The sequence below is a fragment of the Pollachius pollachius genome (genome assembly GCF_949987615.1).
Source record: "Pollachius pollachius genome assembly, chromosome: 3".
Lineage (NCBI taxonomy): Eukaryota > Metazoa > Chordata > Actinopteri > Gadiformes > Gadidae > Pollachius > Pollachius pollachius.
This window is the reverse complement of record NC_136936.1, coordinates 4,378,470-4,397,293: the sequence shown is the minus strand read 5'-3', so window position 1 is coordinate 4,397,293 and position 18,824 is coordinate 4,378,470. Positions and strand designations below refer to the sequence as shown.

General features: G+C 40.5%; 2 protein-coding genes across 2 annotated transcripts; both read right to left on the bottom strand.

The window, feature by feature from the left end:
- Positions 1 to 7,963: 7,963 nt before the first annotated feature.
- LOC307073163 (extracellular calcium-sensing receptor-like) lies at positions 7,964 to 12,523 on the bottom strand (the record flags this gene model as incomplete). Its single annotated transcript, XM_079732865.1, has 10 exons — positions 7,964 to 8,383; positions 8,478 to 8,759; positions 9,329 to 9,522; positions 9,779 to 9,902; positions 9,977 to 10,186; positions 10,328 to 10,864; positions 10,957 to 11,145; positions 11,292 to 11,471; positions 11,874 to 12,030; positions 12,255 to 12,523. 10 exons carry the CDS (start codon positions 12,521 to 12,523, stop codon positions 7,964 to 7,966), a joined length of 2,562 nt encoding a protein of 853 aa, XP_079588991.1.
- A 1,686-nt stretch (positions 12,524 to 14,209) lies between these two features.
- On the bottom strand, positions 14,210 to 18,115 carry LOC307073162 (extracellular calcium-sensing receptor-like; the record flags this gene model as incomplete). Its single annotated transcript, XM_079732864.1, has 11 exons — positions 14,210 to 14,632; positions 14,716 to 14,997; positions 15,095 to 15,288; positions 15,432 to 15,555; positions 15,648 to 15,857; positions 15,993 to 16,523; positions 16,635 to 16,823; positions 16,943 to 17,122; positions 17,229 to 17,320; positions 17,407 to 17,645; positions 17,823 to 18,115. 11 exons carry the CDS (start codon positions 18,113 to 18,115, stop codon positions 14,210 to 14,212), a joined length of 2,757 nt encoding a protein of 918 aa, XP_079588990.1.
- Positions 18,116 to 18,824: the final 709 nt, after the last annotated feature.

The window sequence follows — 18,824 nt, the reverse complement described above, 5'->3', positions numbered from 1 at the left end:
AAACTGATGTGTTTGTATTGTTAGAATGTTCCTAAAAAAAGGGTAAAAAAATGGTATATCGTTTTTTGTGTATTATCTTCTTAAGGAGGGAGGGATGTGATAACTGGGCAGAGTAATTAAAACATGTTAATCCGCTGATCCACTAGGTGGCAGCAACTCTGTTGTTACGGTTGAGTTAACCTATAGTAAAGCACAGAACAAGTTCAGTCAGTGATGTGCACAGGTTTTGCCATGATAACTTAAGATGCACACTGTGTTCATCAGGAACGAAATAAAGCTCCTTCAATATGCAATAAGAGGCCTCCCGTGAGTTACTACAGGTAGCAACTGCCGAGCAGTGCCAAGCTCAATCCCTGAGGAAAAGAGAGCCAAAGAAATCACCCTGGATCAAGAACACTTACCAGTAGAAAGAGGAAGTGCAATGGAACGTGGAGGAGGATACATAAAGGTTTCAAGTGAACATAAAGAACCAAACATCCACAAGATAGGGCTACACAATTAATCAAATATTTAGAACTTCTTACCAAAACAAAGTAATACAATTACCTAATTAAAATAGAACTACTAATTTACTAAGCCTATCCCAGGCACCAACAAAAAGCCTTACTATTCACATTAACCCTCACCCAACAGGTCAATTCAACCATCCATGAAGCCAACAAACATGAACAGGCCCAAACAGTATAATGGAAAATGGTGATTTACAGTTCGCAGTTTCTTCTTCATAGCCCAATTGTGTGACTCACAGAATCCAAGTTTCCTTTAGGTTGACCTACAGAGGGTGCAACAAGCAAGATTAGTTTTGGAGCTTACACACACACACACACACACACACACACACACACACACACACACACACACACACACACACACACACATCCCTCAGTCTGAGAATTATCATATGTCATAATTACATAGGCATTATTTGAATATTCTGTAGTAATTTGACATCTGATGTCCAGTGTGATAATCACAGTTGCGGCCACATTCGACATTGTTCAACTAGTTGGACCGAAGCCAAAGAAAAAGAAGAGCGTATTTATTTAGTATTTGTATTTTTCATGTTTATATCCATCGTCTAGCTAATTAGCATATGTTTTGGGTTAGGGTAACCCTAACCCTAACCCTTTTTTTTATTATTATTATTAAATTAATATTTTTAATTATTTTATTGAAATTTAACAAAAATTATTGTCGTTGAAAAGCATTTTTGTTTTTATTAGATTAATTGTTATTAAATATTATTTGATTGAAATTTAAACAGAAAATTTGACGTCATTCAACCGTTAACTTGACGGCCGACGTTGAATATTCTAACCACTTTAATATAAGAGGTCAAACACGTATAAAGTTGTTCATGACTTAAGCTTTCCAAAGTAGGTAAAAGTGGAATGCATCAATTTTTATTTTATTAGATGAGTGCTGCATGCTGCGCTCAACTATTGTTCTTCATAAGTTTTATTCTTTCTTTCTTATTCTTTACAAACTTTGGGACCTATCTCCTTCCTCAATTTTTCACCTAGAGACTTCATTCAAATTTTAAAATACTCTGAATAGCTTGGAATCGCACGCTTTTTTTCAGATTTTTTAAATATTTTATACTTTTTAAGATATTCTACTTTTAAAATATTATCTTTTTTTAACATGGGAGTCAATGGGAGGACCATTATCTACACACTTGTATCTTCAATAATATTCAAACAGAATTTCGATATAATTTAAACTTTCTCCAGAATCACAGTTGTAGTTTCATACCGGCTTTGTTTTCAGTTGGTCTCATTAGCTGCGTTTCCATCCCCCTGATTTTATGCGAATTTTGAAGTATCGAATTAGTAAACGGTGATGGAAACACAAAAATTCACATAAAAATCCTCTAATTCGCAAAAAAGTTTATCTGCTCGCTTTAGGTGGTTTTTGAGAAATGCGAAAGAGAGTAAGTGCGCAAAATGGGAAATGGAAACACACTTTTTGAAACAGCTGTGACGTAGCAAACATTGAACACACAGGACTGACAACGTCCTTCCGATTTCCGCATAACGACCGGCCATAGCAACCCTGCCGACATCAACTTGTAGCGTCAATATATATATATATATTTTTTAAGCGTTTGTATACATAGACATCCTATACAGCAGCGGCTGGTGAATTTTATTTTAGGTGGGGGTTAAAAGTTTGTAAACCAAACCCCCTGCAAGGGGGTTTGGGGGCATCCTTCCCCCGAAGATTTTTTTGTGATTTTCACATACAAACTAAGCATTCTGGTGCATTCTGACAAAATAATAAAGACAAAAGAGAACATTTCCTTACAAAGACGAATGGAGCCGGGGTACTAAGTTTTAACTTAATTGATTTGCCTTGTAGAATTCAGCAAGATTGAAAGGGCAAATACATCAAAAATAATTGGGAATTATACACGAGAGAATGTGATTCTAAAATGGGTGAGTTACGGCCAACCTATTGTGTTGGTAACTTCACTGATAAATCTATCTACAGTCAAGTATGCATTTAGACAAATACGATAAAATATCAATATAATATGTGCAACCTTTTATGCGTGGTTGTTCAAGACACACTGAAGGCATGATGCCACCATAGGTTTGCAGAGAACTATATACAATATACACACTGAAGGCATGATGCCACCATAGGTTTGCAGAGAACTATATACAATATACACACTGAAGGCATGATGCCACCATAGGTTTGCAGAGAACTATATACAATATACACACTGAAGGCATGATGCCACCATAGGTTTGCAGAGAACTATATACAATATGCACACTGAAGGCATGATGCCACCATCGATTTGCAGAGAACTATATACAATATACACACTGAAGGCATGATGCCACCATAGGTTTGCAGAGAACTATATACAATATGCACACTGAAGGCATGATGCCACCATAGGTTTGCAGAGAACTATATACAATATACACACTGAAGGCATGATGCCACCATAGGTTTGCAGAGAACTATATACAATATACACACTGAAGGCATGATGCTACCATAGGTTTGCAGAGAACTATATACAATATACACACTGAAGGCATGATGCCACCATAGGTTTGCAGAGAACTATATACAATATACACACTGAAGGCATGATGCCACCATAGGTTTGCAGAGAACTATATACAATATACACACTGAAGGCATGATGCCACCATAGGTTTGCAGAGGTTGCAGGTTGTGAGGGCCGCTGTAACCCAGTGTCGATCCTCACGGGAAGGGGGGGTGGGGGACAGAGAGAGAGACAGAGAGACAGAGACAGAGAGAGGATCACGTCTAACTACATTAGACGTGTTCGCACTGTAACGACTGCCAACTGCACTGTTTTTATCACAAACATGAAGCAAGCATCATGTCCCGAATAAATTCAATATCAGGCCTCGAATCACAACAAATAGGATGCAGGGAGACAGCAGGCAATGGAGAAACGAAATGATTTTCCAAAATCACATCCGAGGTACAGTCCAGAGATACAGCACCAAGATACAGCAATTAATAATGCTCTATAAACAATTAGATAAGTAGGCTACAAACATGTGCTGATGGCAAAAGTTTCTCACACACACACACACACACACACACACACACACACACACACACACACACACACAAACAAAACGTGTTCGCACTGTAACGACTGCCAACTGCACTGTTTTTATCACAAACATTATGAAGCAAGCATCATGTCCCGAATACAATCAATATCAGGGCAGCTTGGGCCTACCTTATTTGAAGAGAAGCTCACATCGACGGCCTTTCTGAGTCGCAACCAGGTTAATCACTATGCCATTGAAGTCCGGGGATTTTTGGATGAGGTCCCGCTCAACAGACAGCATCGCTAGGGCGTTAAGCCCATCTCGTCCCGTGGCACTTTGGAGAAATGTTTCGATCCTCTTCAGTGAACTGGAGCACCTCTCTTGACTCTGCCGATGACACAGGGGTTGCAACTCGTTTGGGCTTGTCTTAGACGTGTACTTGGCAACATGTGCGTTTGACAGGTGACCTGCTAACTGGCTGTCTTTAAAAAAAGAGAACTGGTCAACGAAGTCCAAACACACGGCCCGCTGGAGTGAGGTTGCCGGTTCCTAAGAGCCCCTGAGAGCTAGCTCGTGCGCCCCACAGAACCTCATGCAGTCCGTGACAGCGAATGTCTAGTTTTTCTTCACCTGCTCGTTGTGTCTCTGTGTACGGAGATGTGGTGGCCGTCATCCAGCTGGCAATATTTACTTTGACCAACATTGAAAGCTTCACACAGTTTCCAAATAGAGTTGCACTGCATTCATGTTTCTTTGTTTTGCAGGACACATGTTTTAAATCGGCAACCCCTTGTTGGGTCCAAGCTGTGTCTCCTCCGAACAGCACGCAAGGGAAACGGAAGAGAGCGCTCCTAGCTAAGCTAACCGTTAGCCAGTCTTTCCTTTCGAACCAAGAGGTGCAAAATGAACGATTTTGTCGCGTGTCCTTTAGTCTTATCTGAACATCGTTTGGCCGATGTGCCCCCAGTGTCTTTATTTCTTTTTTTTCTTCTAAAGACATCAACGAAAACGGATGAGTCTGTAGATAGTCCACTTCGTTAGGTAGATTAGCGCTCGCCATTGTGGTCAGGTTTTTTTTCACTTTTTTCTCCCGCCTCCAACAGTGACCGTCATCAGTGAGAGTCACTGTCTGGGCTATATTCATTTAGCCCAAATGGTCTCTAAATCAAGGGGGTATGTCATAGCACCTGTCAATCACGATTGGACGACACCGATTGGATGCTGATTTTCTTAAGCGTGGGCTTAGAAAAATCAGCCCAGACAGATCGTCTGGGCTGACTTTTCTAAGCCCACACAACATATCTATATGTATCTCCTGCGTTTTTGTGATTATTTGGTGCTGTTGCTTCTCCGTTGCACCAAAATCAACCAATTCTAAGTTGTAGTAATTATTATATTTTAATATTTTCATTAATTTAATACTGTTCTCATGTTTATTCTAAAAGATAGGGAGGGTTTAGCCCCACTAGCCCATTGATACCAGCCGTCCCTGATCCTATATCATATATATATATATATATATATATATATATATATATATATATATATATATATATATATATATGTGATATAGGATGTCTATGTTTGCATATCCTTTAATTATACCGTGTCCATTAATCCCTGATATATGGACACCTACTAAGTAATTCCAGTCAAATTGCCTGTTCAGCCTTCAAAACGAGAGCTGGTACATTGTGGAAAATGCATTAAACTGTAATCAGAAAACGCGGTTATATGCTATAGACCCTAGAGTATCTGTGGTATAAAGGCTGCGAAGAATTTCCAATTATAAATATGTACAATGTATCCTTTAAATACGTCCATTGAACAGATGGCCAATGTGAATAATAGATACGTGTGGACCGCTGAAGAGGTAAAACCTTTCCTTGCTCTCATCAAAGAAAAAAAACATTACAGCTATTTTAGATGGAAAACAACACAATTCCACTATACATCAGGACCTAAGAGAGGCTGTTATGAAAAGGATACGACAAGCCCTGGAATGTGTAGTTTTTCCGCTCCAACCACTTGATAGAAACGCACCAAATTCGAATTTCTGTTTTGCGAACTTTCTAAAGATTCGCATCACCTTTTAAGATGGAAACGTGACTACTCATTTACGTTGACGCTGGAGCGTGAGGACGTTTAGCAGTGATCCAGATTGGCCGGTTTTTCCCGACGGATTGGGCTACTTTTGGAGGACGTTCAGGCAGTGTTGCTCTATTGGGCTACTTATAATCACGCACCGGCCGCTATTCTCTTAAAGACACACACACACACACACACACACACACACACACACACACACACACACACACACACACACACACACACACACACACACACACCAGCGCAGGGCAATACATTTGACCTTTCAGATTCTTAAGTTCAATTCATTTTACATTTCTGCATTTTTAGCAATGCTTTGCGCTTTTCATTCAGCTGTCACTTTATTTGTTTCCAACCATTTCCTCCCTTCACTTGATTCAAGCCATTTAACGTTTCTTTATGTCTTAATATATGTGGCTTTATTAAAAAATATTTTCAACCCTCACCTGTGTCTGCTGTTGGTTTGAGGTATTCTCTTCCTTCCCTCGACATTCACCGCATGTACCTCATGCTGCTACAGCGGTTAGCTTGTTCGAAGCAGCCTGGTCCAACTTACTCTGGATGCTGAACTTATCTACATGCTCAGATGTTTTATAATATGATATATATCTATTAAATTACAATTAAAGCGTCGCCTTTTACAATTCAACTGTGGTATTCTTCATTATATATATATATATATATATATATATATATATATATATATATATATATATATATATATATATATATATAATTATATAATTATTATATATATATATATATATATATATATAATAATTCTAATTTGTTCCGGTCCCTAGGATACCTGTCTTTGTCCAGACGTGTCCGCAGCAAAAGAACAATGGCAGGGTCCGAGCGGCGCGAAAACTACTATCGCCAGGCCATTAGAAATGCGCGGCGCGCGAGGCGTGCTCGCGGAGCTTTCCGTTCCACCCACATACCACACTGGGTGCAGTAACTATAAACATGAATAAAATGTTACCATCTTTATCTCTGTCATCCAATAAAATGCCTAAACATTACCATTAGTTCACTTTATGTGTAGTTGGTTATCGGGATGAACTCAATAAGTAGAATGTATAGAGAGTAGGCTTATTCCTACATTTTCATAAGACTAGATGTTGAGTAAACTATTAGGTCTGAAATCGTATATCATACAAAATGAATAATTAATCTAAATGAAGGAAATGTTATCCCAATATAGGCTTAAATTATGCAAAGTAGAACATTGGCTAGTATTCTATTTTATTGAAGGTAAAGTGAAGTTACTTTTTTGTTACATAAAGAGGCCAGCAGAGACCGCCAGAACTGCATGCTAAATGACAATGCAGTAGGAAGCAGTGATCGACAGAATCTTACATAACGGTTGAAGCAAACTATGTATATTGCAAGTCTTTATAGGCTTTTCGATGAACAGCAATGTGGCTGTAAACTGTAATGTATGACAACATGTGCTATGTGCAATCACTATATTCTTTGCACATTTCACATATTTTTATTATATATATATATTTTTTTTTATCATTTTGTTGACGATACTCCACCACTTCAAGAGGATTACAAGCCGTTCCCCACTCCCACACACCACCTAAGTGGCTTAACTAGGATCCTCTGACATCTGGACACAGGTTGAGGTTGAGAAACCAGTTTATTGTAGAGTTTGGAAGGTTTTGCCGGCTATTGAGAGAGAGAGAGAGAGAGAGAGAGAGAGAGAGAGAGAGAGATTCTCTCAGGCCTCTGGATAGCCTTACATGGACTCTAGAAGGCTGTTCTATACTCTCCTTAGCCGTATAGTACCATGATCACATCAGTGGTTAAGCAAGAACTCAATACACAATTTCAATTAATTTACACATTTTCAATTTCAAATGATGGGCTGACTTAAATGAATGTTTTATCTAATTCATCATTTTTTATTATTATTGAATGTATATTTGCAACATATTCCTGCTTTTATGCTTTTCTCTATGCACTGTCAATTATAATATTTTACAAAGATCTTAAAGACATAGGGTACATTTTTCAGAAGCTTTAATCACATTGCCTTTAAATATAAATTAACATTTTGTATCAAACAAGTAATGTTACACTAGATGTGAGCACACTATTTTGGTCACAAGCATTTTTTTTTACAGCAATAATTCATGAAACTAATGTGAGCAAGAATGTGTTTATTTTATGTATTTAAACAGTAAAGATGGGTCCAATTTACAAATCGATAAACAGCACATGAATTAAAGATGATATTTGTAAAATATTTTGGTCTTTGCTCTTTGGAAAGTCTAATCTATATTTTTCTATCTGCCCATCAGGTGTTTCTTGGTATTTCTCTCAGGTCTTAAGAGGATGATGAAGCACTTTGGAGCAAAGATGCACAGCAGCAGGCCATAACTAGAAGCCAGGATGGCAAAGATCTCCACAGCCACAGAGTACTTCCCTGGGGAGCTGATGTAGGCTGGGACGAAGGCCACCCAGACAGCACAGAAGATCAGCATGCTGAAGGTGATGAACTTGGCCTCATTGAAGTTATCAGGTAGTTTCCTAGCCAGGAAAGCAAGTAGGAGACAGAGGCAGGCTAGGAAGCCTATGTAGCCTAAGACAACTGCAAAGCCCACTGAACTCATGGCACACTCTAGGTTAACCTTTGAACCCTGGAAACCAAGGTCACGATAAGGCACAGGAGGGCTGAGGGACAGCCATATGGTACAGATGATAACCTAATAAAAATACAAACATCAAACTAGTTAAAAACATTAAAATATATGTGCTTGTACTTATATTATTTTATGTTTAACCTTTCATACTGCTCACCTGTATACAGGTGTAGAAGCAGACGCTACCCCTCTGCTGGCCTGTGCCAAACCACTTCATCAGGCCTCCAGCTCCTGGCCGAGCTGAGCGGAAAGCGGCCAGGACCACTATGGTCTTCACCTGAAGGCAGGAGACGCAGAGGACAAAGCTGATCCCGAAAGCTGCCTGCTGTAAGCGGCAGGACCACACGGAGGGACGACCAATGAACACCAGCGCACACAGGAAGCAGAGCTTGAGTGACAGGAGGAGCAGGAAGCTCAGCTCTGAGTTATTTGCACGCACCTGGAGGTGGATTATGAGAGACAACAAGATTAACATGAATTAAATCAATTTGTGATGTTTGTCTAAATGATAAAACATTCTTGCTTACGGGATCTGTTCTATTTAGTTCACTTGTTTCCTCATTCCCTTTTAAGGAAATGAGTGTTTGGGGTATTCAGTGGAAATAAGGTCGCCTTATATGTAAAGCTAATTCCAGTAGTGAGTTAGCTTATTTCTTATTCCCGTACCTTATTTTATGGTGCATCATTGGTATTAGGTAGTGAACCACATGGAGGACACAATCGGTGTGTCCACTGATATTACGAACGCTACAAAATAGTGACACCCTAAATAATCCTCTAAATGGGTCAAAACAAGACCAATTCAAACAGGGCCGATGTGTGGGACTTGTGCAAACCATACACCTTTAGATCTGCCACCTAGTGGAAAGGCATGTAAATATATGTAAACATTAAACCCTACACTCAAAATGAATCATTCCGTGAGGACCTGCACCTGGTGATGATTTCAGCAACCTACGGGGATAATGAGTAACATAAAATACTGGTTGTGTTACACAAGGCTCTCACCACAGGAGTGTGTCGATAGTGGAGGAAGACGACAAACACAGCTGCCGTCACCACAGCACCTGACACAGCTGCTGTTGTCAGGACGATACCCATAGTCTCATTAAAAGACAGGAAGTCCACTTTGCGAGGAATACAGGCCGTGTGCCCCAGGTTGGACCAGAACTCAATAGGACATCGCCTGCACTGATGAGAACCTGAGATGACATGGATCAAATTTAAGAGAAAAACACCACATACATTTTTTGAGTTGATATGTGACATATTTGACATATTGTAAATAAATAAAGTAAATATATATATATATATATATATATATATATATATATATATATATATATATATATATATTGTCATGGAGGACACTTCACATACATTACATTACAACATAGCTGAGTTAAAGCCCATTTGCCTATGCCAACAGTGAATATGAAAAATATAAACCCGCCTTACCAGACTCATTGCTGACTTCTCCATCAGTGCAGGGGATACAGTCAAAGCAGCAGACAGGCTCTCCTTTTTTAATGGCTTTACGGGTTCCTGGGGGGCAGCTCTCACTGCATACAGAAATAGGCACCTAAACAATTAAATAAACAAATTAATTGTATTTAGTGGAAAATGTACTTGACATATTTTTCTTATTTTTACTACCTGAGTGGAACCTGTACTCCACTGAATGGCCGATTCGTTGAGATGGAGATCAGATCCAACCAAGCGACCAATTGTAAACATTCCCAGTGACCCATCAGGGGTGCTCTTCCAGTTGACCAGGTCATAAACAGCTGGGATGTCGGCTCCTTCAAAGAAAAACCTCTCCCCGTGTGGAGTAGTAAAATTCACCTTGTTCAGGTGTTCCAATAACTGAAAGGCACGTGTTTTAAATATATAAAATACCGGGAAAGTGATGTATTTCAACATTATTAACACATCAAAATAAGCATCACAAAGGGAAATAATATTAAACAGCTTTGTGTCATCTAAAGTCAATTATTTGTCCTATACCTCTTTTGGTGTAATGTTATAAGGTGAGCTACAGGTGGAGCTGTTGTCTGTTGGACCACTGCCTTCATCTGGGCACGACAGAAGACTGTGCAGGCCGTGGGCCGCAGCATACACAGCAAGGTAGGCATTATATGCGGCTCTTAGGTGGGAAGTGTCAGTAAAACGTTTCTTTACGCCTTCTAGGGTCTCTCTGCCACTGCACAGCGGTATGGAAGCTGCCAGTGGAGACCTGTTAGCATGAGACGCAGTCGAGATATTTGTTTTGGTTGAACTGTCAGACATGGACAGAGGTGTAACTTTTGATTGTGTCATTGAAAGGCTACAGCCAAACTCCTTTTCCCAGAATTCCCTTAAAAAGAAATCATCCGGACGATCAGAAGGATGCAACCTTCTCAGAAAATTTTCAAATCCTGGTATACCTGCACTGCGAATAGCCACCCCTAACACACCACTTGCAACTTTAGTGAGGGCAACATTGTGTAAAAGATCACTGGCGGTGCTCCAAGCCTCGCTGGCTAGGAACTGTCTGTCAGTCACCTACGGTGAGGACAGAAACGGGATTAAACATCCAAAACAATGGAAAATAGTTTTTCCCCAAAAATTATGTGCATTTAATAAAAGTGTCTTACATTTATCTTTGCAAGTTGTAGAAACAACTCTGCCACGTCTGTGTACCATGTAAAGATCAGTATCACTCTTGCAGTGGAATGCTGGATAGTGTTAGCAACACGTATTGCATCTTCCTCTATAGTCTCCCTGCTGAGGATTTCGGAAAATGCCACGCACACCCCTGACTCCCGAATTTCCTCTTCAAATACCTAGAAACAGTGGCAAAATGAGTTTTCAAGGGAGTAAATAATTTGAATACAATAGGAAAATGGATGAACATATCTGATGGTGATGAGAAGAAGTGTTTAAAAAATAGTATTGGACATTCATTTTATATAACACTTTACCGAGTTACCTGGATGGCCAGACGGCCATAGTCATTATCTGAAAGCACAGCTCCAATCCAAGTCCAATTAAAGCGTATGGCAAGGCGGGCCATGACCTTAGCCTGGTTGATGTCACTGGGAATGGTCCGGAAGAAGTTAGGATACTGTTGTCTGTCACTAAGGCAGGGACAGCTAGCAAGGTAGCTGATCTAAAAAGAGAAATGCAAATAAATATAATTTAATATAGATACATATTTTATGACTTAAGTTTAGCAATATCTTTTCGCCAAACATCACACATTCCTGCATTTATGTAATAAGGAGGCTATCGATGGTGGTTCTCACCATAGGTATGAACAGAGGAGCTAGGGTCCGAGACAGAATCATGGCTGATCGGGATGCATCACCATCAATGATCACAGGGACAGACTGGCCCTCTGATGGAAGCATTATAGGCAAAGTGAGGAAAAGCTTACGTGGCAATCAATGCATTAAGCAATGGGCACAAAACATTCACATTGTATACCTGTCCTTTCCCGCGTTTGGTTCAACCACACACGAGATGATGGCAGAACAGGCATTGTGTTACAGGTCGAGCCGTCTCCCCCGACCAGTGAGAAAGCTCCCAGGAGGGCCCAGGGGTGTCGCCCACAGCTGTCAAGGATGCGGTGGCTGAGTCTAACGCCTGGCAGAAGGGAGGGGTTGCTGTTGATTTCCTCCAGCGCAAACTCCATGGCGTACATAGACATCAATGGCTCTATTTGCAAACTGACGTTTGCGTGGGAAAAGAATAATTGAATGTGAATATCACTCATCACTCATCATCATCAGGGTGCTTGAAAACAAAGTTTCTCGATCCCAACGCGACGGATGTAATTGTTTGTGGTATGAATATACAGAGACAAAGAAAAGTCGAAATGGTAAATTCAATATTTGTAAAACAATTTGTCAAACTGATTGCACACTAATACACACAAATAATCAGATTTTACCCAGTGCATGGATTGAAGTGTGGAGGCTTAACAAAATCAACGTCTAAATCCGGCGGTTGGTAATGGAGGGTGAAGAGCCCACCGAGGACAATGTCTCCATCCTGCCCCAGGTTGCTCTCTTCCATCGGTGAGCCCGTGCGAGAGCACATGGAGGTCTGTACCCCCTCCAGACCCACCCTGAGCCCCACATCCCTGCCCACCATCACAAGAAGCAGCAGGCAGGGAGGCCTGGAGGACCACGCAGTCAGGAGCAGAGACACCCAAGACATGGAGGCTTGGTGGAAAATTGAGAATGATATTTCAGTAGTATAATAAATTGTTGAATGAAGGAAAAACTTTTTCAATAGACCTAGAATCACACGTAAACACATGAATCCACCAAAATTTTTTGTAATTGGCTAAAACTGCAAATCCATAGAAAGGTTTGCATGCGTTGGCATACGGACTCCTGCCTGTGGAGAAAACTTGTAATTTAGGTGTATATGCATTTTTTCCATTCCATAAATATACAAACCAGAAGTATCTAAACTGCTACCTCTAAACCCTATGAATAATCAACTATTGGGCTGCCTTTTTATAAACATGATTAAGCCTGAAGCTCTATGCCTCTTGGACACGATGACATACACAACGTCTCTCCAGAGTGAAGGAACAGTTGCATGCTACTCAGTCATTATGTGTAATTATTAGTCAGCTCCCAGTCCAGTGGTTATGTGTTCAATTCCCTAGATCCATGGGTTACCTGTAGGCATCCTTAAGCAAGATTTAAAACCCTGTTTATGGCAAGTATATGAACTCAAGTGTCTGCGAAATAGAGAATAGTAAACAATTAAAATAACAAAAATTATTATTATCTTTCTTATACTGTACACAATGTAAATTTCGCAGACACTTGGGATCATATACATGTCGCGTTAGGTTGGGTTATTTTTCGTATTGTAGTATTGGTATCAATACATTTACACACCAGATGGTCCCTGATTGTAGTTACCCTGGCCAGGGCCATGTCAAAGAGGAGTGGCATGTTAAACACATGGCCGTCTTATTCATGAATCTGGATGGCTTGGCTTCAATGGTGAGGTCCAATGACTTCTATCCTGTATGAAAAGCATAACATTGTCTCTAGAAGGCTGTTTTGGACTCTCTAAAGCAATATAGTAGGATGATCACATCATAGGTAAAGGAAAAACTCAAGATAATATAGAGAGTCAAATCAGTCTGACTCAGCCAGTTGAACCAACCACTCACACACATACTCGTTATTATTTGAATTTATTCGATAACGGAATGCATCATTCTTAAAAATCTTTATTTTATACTGTTCACTATGCACTATGTACATTATATTATTTAATAGAGATCTAACAGAAATAGGGTACTTTTCTCAGAAATTATCAAGCAAGCAATGTTACATGTGAGCACATCATTTTGGTGACAAGCATTTTCAATAATTTAGTTAACTGAACTAATTCAATTCAATTCAAATAACTTATTTTTCAAATAGTAACTTCAGATGTGGAGGAGCAGCAGGGTGTGTCCATACCCAACAGTAATTACAACAAACAAAAACACACACACACACACCATCAGCCCCGCAAAGAAAAAGAAAATCCTTCCCTAAGCCTAATGAATAAATAGTATTACCTCCATAGTGGAAGAGAAATAAATAAATAATTTAAGAAGATTCCAGGCATTAAAACGAGAGGATACAGTTAAAAAAGATTGCAGGTATTAAAACGAGAGGATACAGTTCAAAGAGGGGTTCAACAATTCAAAAGTGTTATGGACGTGACCTAAGAATTTGTATATTTTTTGTATTTAAGTAGTAAAGATGGATTTTTTTTACAGTTGAGTTCATGGCAAAATGAGACAAATCGATAAACAGCACATGAATTAAAGATGATATTTTTAAAATATTTTAGTCATTTCTTTTGGAGAGTCTAATCTATATTTTCCTATCTGCCAATCAGCTGTTTCTTGGTGTTCCTCTCAGGCCTCAGGAGGATGATGAAGCACTTTGGAGCAAAGATGCACAGCAGCAGGCCATAACTAGAAGCCAGGATGGCAAAGATCTCCACAGCCACTGAGTACTTCCCTGGAGAGCTGATGTAGGCTGGGACAAAGGCCACCCAGACAGCACAGAATATCAGCATGCTGAAGGTGATGAACTTGGCCTCATTGAAGTTATCAGGTAGTTTCCTAGCCAGGAAAGCAAGGAGGAGACAGAGGCAGGCTAGGAAGCCTATGTAGCCTAAAACAACTGCAAAGCCCACCACTGAACTCATGGCACACTCTAGGTTTACCTTTGACCCCTGGAAACCAAGGTCACGATGAGGGGTCGGAGGGCTGAGGGACAGCCATATGGTACAGATGATCACCTAGTTTAAAAAAACACATACACCTCAATATATCTCACACAATGTAAACTATTATGATGATTAATGATGTACATATTGCCCACCTGTATGCTGGTGAAGAAACAGACGCTGCCTCTCTGCTGGCCCGGACCAAACCACTTCATCAGGCCTCCAGCTCCTGGCCGAGCAGAGCGGAAAGCGGCCAGGACCACTATGGTCTTCACCTGAAGGCAGGAGACGCAGAGGACAAAGCTGATCCCGAAAGCTGCCTGCTGTAAGTGGCAGGACCACACGGAGGGACGACCAATGAACACCAGCGCACACAGGAAGCAGAGCTTGAGTGACAGGAGGAGCAGGAAGCTCAGCTCCGAGTTATTTGCACGCACCTGGAGATTAATTATGGGACATAGATGAACGATATAAAACAGAGGTATTATAGGATGTTTGTTTGATTTTTGTTTAGATCTTACACAAGGCTCTCACCATCGGAGTGTTTCGAAAGCGCAGGAAAACCGCAAACACAGCTGTCGTTACTGCAGCCCCGGACACAGCTGCAGCTGTCAGGATGATTCCCATCGTCTCATTAAAAGACAGGAAGTCCACTTTGCGTGGAATACAGGCCGTGTTCCCCGGGTTGGACCAGAACTCAACAGGACATCGCCTGCACTGATGGGAACCTGAGAAGATCATACAGGAAAGACAATAGAAATAGGATGAAACACATACAGATACATTTATTATGTGGACAGTAAGAACTCTTCAATAACATCGCATTTTTTGGGTTATCTGAAACAATTAAATCAGTTTTTACTCCCCTCACCAGTCTCATTGCTGACCTCTCCATCAGTACAGGGGATACAGTCAAAGCAGCAGACAGGCTCCCCTTTCCTATTGGCTCTTCGGGTTCCTGGGGGGCAGCTCTCACTGCATACAGAAATAGGCACCTAAACAATTCAATAAACTCAATGAGTCAGGTGTAAATATTGGATTGTTAATTTATTATTATCCTATATAGGATGGCTGTCACTTTGACTACCTGACTGGAGCCTGTAGTCCACTGAATAGATGTTTTGTTCAAATGTAATTCCAGGCCATCCACTCGACCAATCAGAACTAGTTTCAGTGACCCATCAGGTGAGGTCTTCCAGTTGACCAGGTCATAAGCAGCTGGGATGTCGGCTCCTTGGAAGAAGAACTCCTCCCCGTTTGGAGTAGTGAAGTTCACCCTGTTCAGGTGCTCTAACAACTAAGAACAACAAATGGATATTAGTCAAAAAGGTTGTTTTGTCAAAAATACCTTTTATCCTTAAAAGTCCATGACACCAATCTATTCTGAGTTATCATAAGAACTATAACCTATAAAGCTCATTCATAATTGCACCTCTTTTCGCTTAATGTTATAAGGTGAGCTACAGGTGGAGCTGTTGTCTCTTGGAGAACTGTCCTCATCCGGGCACGTGAGGTGTTTATGGAGAGCGTGGGCTGCAGCATACACAGCCAGGTAAGCGTTATACGTGGCCCTTAAATGGGTAGTGTCAGTAAAAACATTCTCTACCCCTTCGAGAGTCTCGTTCCCACTGCACAGCGGTAGGGGAGCTGTCAGTGGAGACCTGTTGTCAGAAGATGGCCCAGAGATTCTTGCTGTAGTTGAACTCTCGGACATTGACTGAGGATGAAATGGTGTCGTTGAAAGTCTACATCCAAACTCCTTTTCCCAGAATTCTCTCAAAAGCAGGTCACCAGGACGATCAGAGGGTTTTAAGTGCTGGAGAAAACTTTTAAATCCTGCTATCCTTGCACTTCGAATAGCAACACCTAACACACCACTTGCCACGTTCAAAATGGCAACATCTTGCAAAAGATCGCTGCTAGTACTCCAAGCCTCACTGGCTAGGAACTGTCTATCAGTCACCTATGAGTAGAGAAGATGAAAAATCAACTAAACAGAAAACTGAAAGAATTTAATATCCTCAAATATTAGTCCAACGCATATGTTTGTGGGTATTTCATAAAAGTCTCTCACATTTCTCTTGGCCAGTTCAAGAAACAACTCCCCCACGTCTGTAAACCAGCAAAAGATCAGTATCACTCTTGCAGTGGAATGCTGAACAGTGGTAGCTGCACGTTTTGCATCTTCCTCAATAGTCTCCCTGCTAATAGCTTCTGAAAAAGCCAAACACACTCCTGATCCCTTAATCTCCTCCTGAAATGTCTGAAAATAGCAAAGAAAATTTTAAAAATACCTTAAAATATAACAAAAAAAAGAACGAATGGAAAAAGGCGCACCTCAGATTATATCTTAAATACAAATAATGCATCCATTATATTGACCTGAATTGCCAGTCGGCCATAATCATTGTCTGCAAAGACAGCTCCAATCCAAGTCCAGTTGAAGAGTATTGCAAGTCGGGCCATGGTCTTAGCCTGGTAGACGTCACTGGGAATGGTCCTGAAGAAGTTAGGAAACCGATGTCTGTCGCTAAGACAGGGACAGCTAGCAAGGTAGCTAATCTAAGAGAAAAAAAAATATCACAGTTCTTCAATATCAACTTTCAAGCAACATTACGAAATAGACAAGGAATGGGACTCTTTCCATATTACTGATGATGAAACTTACTACTGGAACAGAGAGAGAGGCCAGTGTCCTAGACAGTATTATGGCTGTGGTAGAAGAAGCCCCACCGATGATCAGCGGTACAGACGGGCCCCCTAATGAAAGTAATGCATATAAAGTACAGACAGAAAATCATTTAACAATACATGAGGAGGGGACCTCATTGCAACAATCAGTTTACCTCTCATTGCTGAAGATGGTCCAGATACATGTGATTGAGGCAGGATGGCTGTGGAGTCACAACTCTCCGTCTCTCCCCCAACCAGTGAGAATGCTCCATGCAGCACCCAGGGGTGTCTTGCACAGCAGTCGAGGATTCGGTAATTCAGCTTCACACCAGGCAGAATGAGGGGGTTTCTGTTGATTTCTTCCACTGCAAACTCCATGGCATAGGCAGCTTTCAGTGTCTCTACTTGCAACCTAATACCACAGGAAGGAGGCTCACCACCAGCAATTATCTCAACCACGCACTGTTCAGATGTATATGTATATACATCAATTATTCAGTATTTAAAGAAAAACAGACAGATCATCAAATGCATCAGATTGATGAATGTTTAAACATATTAAAAAATCATTTGTGATGAGTGCCTTTACCCAGTGCATGGATTGTAGAACGGAGGCTTAATGAACTCCTGGTCTATAACCGGCGGTTGGTAATGAAGGTTAAAGAGCCCACCGATGACGACATCTCCATCCTGACCCTGGTTGAACTCCTCCACTCTGGAGCCCCAGCGAGAGCACATGGAGGTCTGCACCCCCTCCAGACCCACCCTGAGCCCCACATCCCTGCTCACCATCACAACAATCAGCAGGGAGGGAGCCCTGGAGGACCACGCAGTCAGGAGCAGAGACACCCAAGACATGGGCGCACCGGGGGCCGATGACATCAAGGAGCACTACTGAGACTGGAGACTCAATTTCAGATTATGCATCAAACATAATCGTAACTGAATTGTAGAATAAAAAACATGCAGCAGATGTTTCACCTTCTGAGAATAAAAAATATATTACTTTGTATTGAGGTATAAAGCTGCAGCTGTAGAAACAATGAAAATAAGAAAGTATTTAAATATGCTAAATAAATGTGTCTTCTCAATTCAGAAGTGGCAAATACCTTTCACCATAAAATGCAGTAATAACAAAAGGAGATAAAATGACACTACATTTAAACCTAAAAGTGAAAAAATGACAATTTAAGCGTTATCCTCATGCTGTATTTTAAAAATAAGGCAATGGCATCTATTGTAACATACAGCAAGTCTGTGCAAATTCGAACCGCCAAACTGGGTTTTATAAATGTGTAAACGCCTGGAAGCTTTGTAAACAAGACGATATATTCACATACATGTAAAGCCACTCCCACTCCTCTTTAGAAAAAACAATTATGTCACCGAGTGATTAGCAGGTGACAAACGTTATGTGTATGAAAAAGGAATCCATTATAAACATCATAACAATGCACAGAACGCTTGTGGAACAATGTTTTGAAAATCAATACATTTTTTAAAGCCATTTTTTAAGAAGTTTAAAACGTAATATCCTTTAATATGAGAGTTGAAAGAAAGGCAGCATTAACTATTGTGTTGAACCATGTCA